Source organism: Cyprinodon variegatus, unplaced genomic scaffold, assembly GCF_000732505.1.
Source record: "Cyprinodon variegatus isolate N-32 unplaced genomic scaffold, C_variegatus-1.0 Scaffold509, whole genome shotgun sequence".
NCBI lineage: Eukaryota > Metazoa > Chordata > Actinopteri > Cyprinodontiformes > Cyprinodontidae > Cyprinodon > Cyprinodon variegatus.
In genome coordinates this window covers 230,455-234,304 of record NW_015150962.1, presented here as the reverse complement: position 1 = coordinate 234,304, position 3,850 = coordinate 230,455, and the positions used below count along the sequence as shown (strand labels likewise).

The 3,850-nt window shown below is 37.4% G+C and overlaps 1 protein-coding gene across 1 annotated transcript in view; it reads left to right on the top strand.

Annotated features, from left to right (window-relative positions):
- The window catches only part of LOC107094857 (transmembrane prolyl 4-hydroxylase-like), an 18,373-nt gene that overhangs the window by 5,914 nt on the left and 8,609 nt on the right, over positions 1-3,850 (top strand). The window contains exons 3-4 of the mRNA XM_015390729.1: positions 1,784-1,980; positions 2,112-2,202. Of these exons, the coding sequence (XP_015246215.1) occupies positions 1,784-1,980; positions 2,112-2,202 (288 nt within the window). The remainder of the gene's footprint in view (positions 1-1,783; positions 1,981-2,111; positions 2,203-3,850) is intronic.

The window sequence follows — 3,850 nt, the reverse complement described above, 5'->3', positions numbered from 1 at the left end:
TTATCTCATGAATATAATGGCTATAAGCAACATGATGCTCCTGTGACTACAGTTGATCCATGGGACTGTAGCCAACCTCCTCCTGGATTGACTGAAAACACACAGGACTGGCTAAAGCCAAGAGAACACTGAATCCAATTTTGCCTCCAATCTGTCGGACGAGGTTGTGGCGGCATGGTGTTTAGCGCTCATTGAAAGTCGATGGGGGTGATTATCTGACATGATTTTATGCAAGGGGACTACGCAGCCATTCGGCGGCAGAAAGAGAGGCACAGTTACAGAGAAAAAACTTCCGCTTTTGGGGAAGATACAAAATAAGATATGTAAATTGCACCGGGAAACAGTCCGTTTTACAGTTGCACAGAGCATATATATATATATAGCAAGCGGCACAGACTCATGCAAAAAAAATCAGATCGGAGATTAAAAAGTCGTACGCAACTGGTGTCTTCAGGCATTAAGAGGAAACACTGGTCTATTCTGAAGTGGCCTTTGATGAGCCCTGACCTAAATCCTATTGAGTATCTTTGGAAGGAGCTGAACCATCACGACTGATAAAGGCAGCCTTCAAACCTGAGACTACTGGAGCAGTTTGCTCATGAGCAGTGGACCAGAATACCTGCTGAGAGGAGCAGAAGTCTGACTCACAGCTAGAGTAATAGTAACAGTATGCAACAGCATATTAAATTAAGTACCATCATTTTTTTTTTTTGTCTAGGCCTGTTTCTTGAGTTTAAGTTTTATTTTATTTTTTTTAAAGCAGGGTTGAAAAGCAATGGCTGACTTTCATTTGTTCATCTTCATAGATTTTTCTGTTTTTCATTACTTTTGTCAGATTTATTTTATTTGTGTTCTTTGTGGGTTTTTCTTTCACTAAACAATTGGTTGCCAACATTTTTGTTCCATGTGTGGATGTCTGTATGTCAATGTTTTTTATTGTTCCTTAAGAGTTAAGTGTAAGTAAGGTGTGAGACATCGGGGTCAGCAGCAAATCCTATAACACCGTCTATTCAGCCACATTCCACAGGATTAGTAAAGCCTAAACTCCAGCCCTCTGGCTTTTATTTTCACTTTTATCTTTAGAGAAGCCATCTATGTTTGAGTTAAGGTGACTTTGAAAAGGCTAGAAACTATGTGTGCCTCACTGACTCTGACCAGACAGGTGAGGGATAGATTTTTTGTGGGGTTAAGTTATAAAGTTATTTAGTGAGCTTTGAACATGTCATTGAGCATTTTTTCAGTGATTACAGTAATATCAGTAATCTGATACGAGAAAGGCCATCTAATGTTCTGTTTGCAGTTTCAAACAACCTCTTCAGGGATATAATAAAGATTAGGAAAGAAATTTTTGATCTGATCTAACCAAAATTAAAAAGGCCTTTATGCAGAACACACTGCGGTTTAAACAGTCCTCATGAGAGGGAAATATGATGATAGATTGTTGTGAGCTTGTTTTAGGTTGGTGGATGAAGCTAAATACACAGAATACATACACACAGCCTAAACAAAGCCGATTTATGTGAACGGTAAAGTGAAAATCCAGATCTCAGAATGTTACAAGACCTGAAAAGTGATGTGGCCAGTTTCTTTCCATGTAATCTGATTGTCAGCTATTTTAAGAATTTGCAGAGGGTTCTGTCTTCAGATATGGAAACCTGATTGACATACAGAAATACATACAAATAAATACGAAAATCTTCCAACTTTACATAACTACATAGAAAATTGTGTCGTTATATGACTGCAAATGTGAAATTAAAACATTTCTCCCCGTTCATGACAGAGATTCCTGGTTTTCTGTCAGAGGAAGAATCACGTGTGGTGGTACAGCTGGCCCAGCTCAAAGGTCTGATGGATAGCCAGACAGCAACACCTAGCCAGGAGCAAGCAGAGCTAAACCAGCCTCTGCTTTCTCTAAGCACAGAGGAGGTCTTCAGTCTGCTGGACCTGAACCAAGACGGCTTTCTTCAGAAGCAAGAGGTATCCGCAGGATAATAGCACACACAACTAACCCAGATGAAGGAAGAATACACATTTCCAAAAATAGATGAATAAATTGTAATTCTAAATTTGCCTTGGTGATAAAATAAGATATTTTGTTTTCCCTCTAGATTGTGAGTCATTCCCGTTCTCGAGATGGGACGTGGTTGAGCCCAGCTAGCTTACGGCAAATACTCTCTGGTCTGGAAGCCTCTCCAACAGGTCTGTCTTTCTGTAATACATATCTGTGTATATTCGGAAGGGCCCTTGATGTTTGATTGATGGATAAGCAGGAATTCTGTTTGCTTTGAAAATGTATGGAATAATAATTTGCATGTTTGCATAAGTTCCATAAAAGAAAATCGGTGCATTTAAAAAAAAAAAAAAAGAACTTTAATTTCCAATCACTTTCTGAAACTGGAATTTTTGCAAATTTTATTTTCTAAGCCTGACTTGAAGTTTTACATCAGTTTTGTTTTTGACAGCCATCTTAGATTTAGTCTTAGTCTTATTCTTTAGGATGAAATCTATTATTTGTCTTAGTCGCATTTTAGTTATTACGATCTGTTATAGTTTTAGTCTGTTTAAAAACAAATTCTTTACCAGACTGACAGCTCCTGCCTAGATACTACAATAGCTGGGTATAGCACTGCAGTTCATCATTGCTGTTTGCCAGAAAACTTGGTTTATAGATTTCAAATAAATGTTTTTATGAAATAATACCCTGCTTCTTTATAAACAAAATGTCTCTCAAAAGCTGTGAAAATAGCAGATCTAGTTCAACACATCATATTTTTTAATATATCAGACAGACAAGCTAACAGAATGTACAACAAAGGAATGGTTTTAGACATGCAAGGTTTCCATTCCAAGGTAATCACATGCTGATCTACTATGAATTATGCATTATACACAGATCAATAAAATCTTCATTACTCCAAAAAAGCGAAGAACTTCTTTCTACTTTGGCAATTTTTGGCTTTATTTCTTCAATTTAACCCTTGGTTACTGCTGCTCAGGGGTCAAAGTAGATTTAAATTCACAGTGTTTTGATATAAAAATACACAGAGAACCAACATAATTGCCTTTTAATGCCATGGCAATCCAGACCTAAATTGAATGAATATGCTAACTAAAATGTTGACATATTCAAAGGAAGCATAGAAAATGATTTTATGACAATAAAATAAAATATTAAGCAGCGAAAGCCAGAAGAGACATGAAGAGAGCAAACCATCAGTTTGGAATATAAAGGGCAGAGACTGAGCTGTGCACGCACAAAGACGCATTTCTGCACAAGCACAGCTGGAAGAACATGATTTGTAAGTTGAGCGTGCAGTACTGGACTATTCTGGTTTATTTTCTCTCCTGCCGCTGCTGCCATGGTCCATCTGTGGTCATGCAGAAGGTGCAGCACTTCATGCCAGGTGGGCTGCGTGAACAAACAAAATGCAGCAGCACGACTGATACTGCTTTACAGATTACAGCACAATGATTCATTTTAAATGTCTGACCGGCCACCCGCTAACTTTTTATTCAGTCTCATTGACAAAAACTCAAACCTATAACTAGTCATGTTTTAGTCATTGAAGATCCATGTTTATCTCATCAGTTTTCGTTATCGTCATGAAAAAAAAGGAGCATCAACGAAATGATTTCCTCATCGTCATTGCTGGTGAAAACAACACTGTTTTATATTAAGCCTTAAAAAAAAGACTGAGAAATATATGTATTTTTTTTGGGGGGAGGATCCCATTTTGGTGTTAAAATTATAAACTAATCCTATTAACCCAATAATTGGGTTCCCTTTCAGAACCTAAGCTTATTTCCATTCCATTGTATTCTAGAATACCATGAATTTGGACAAACT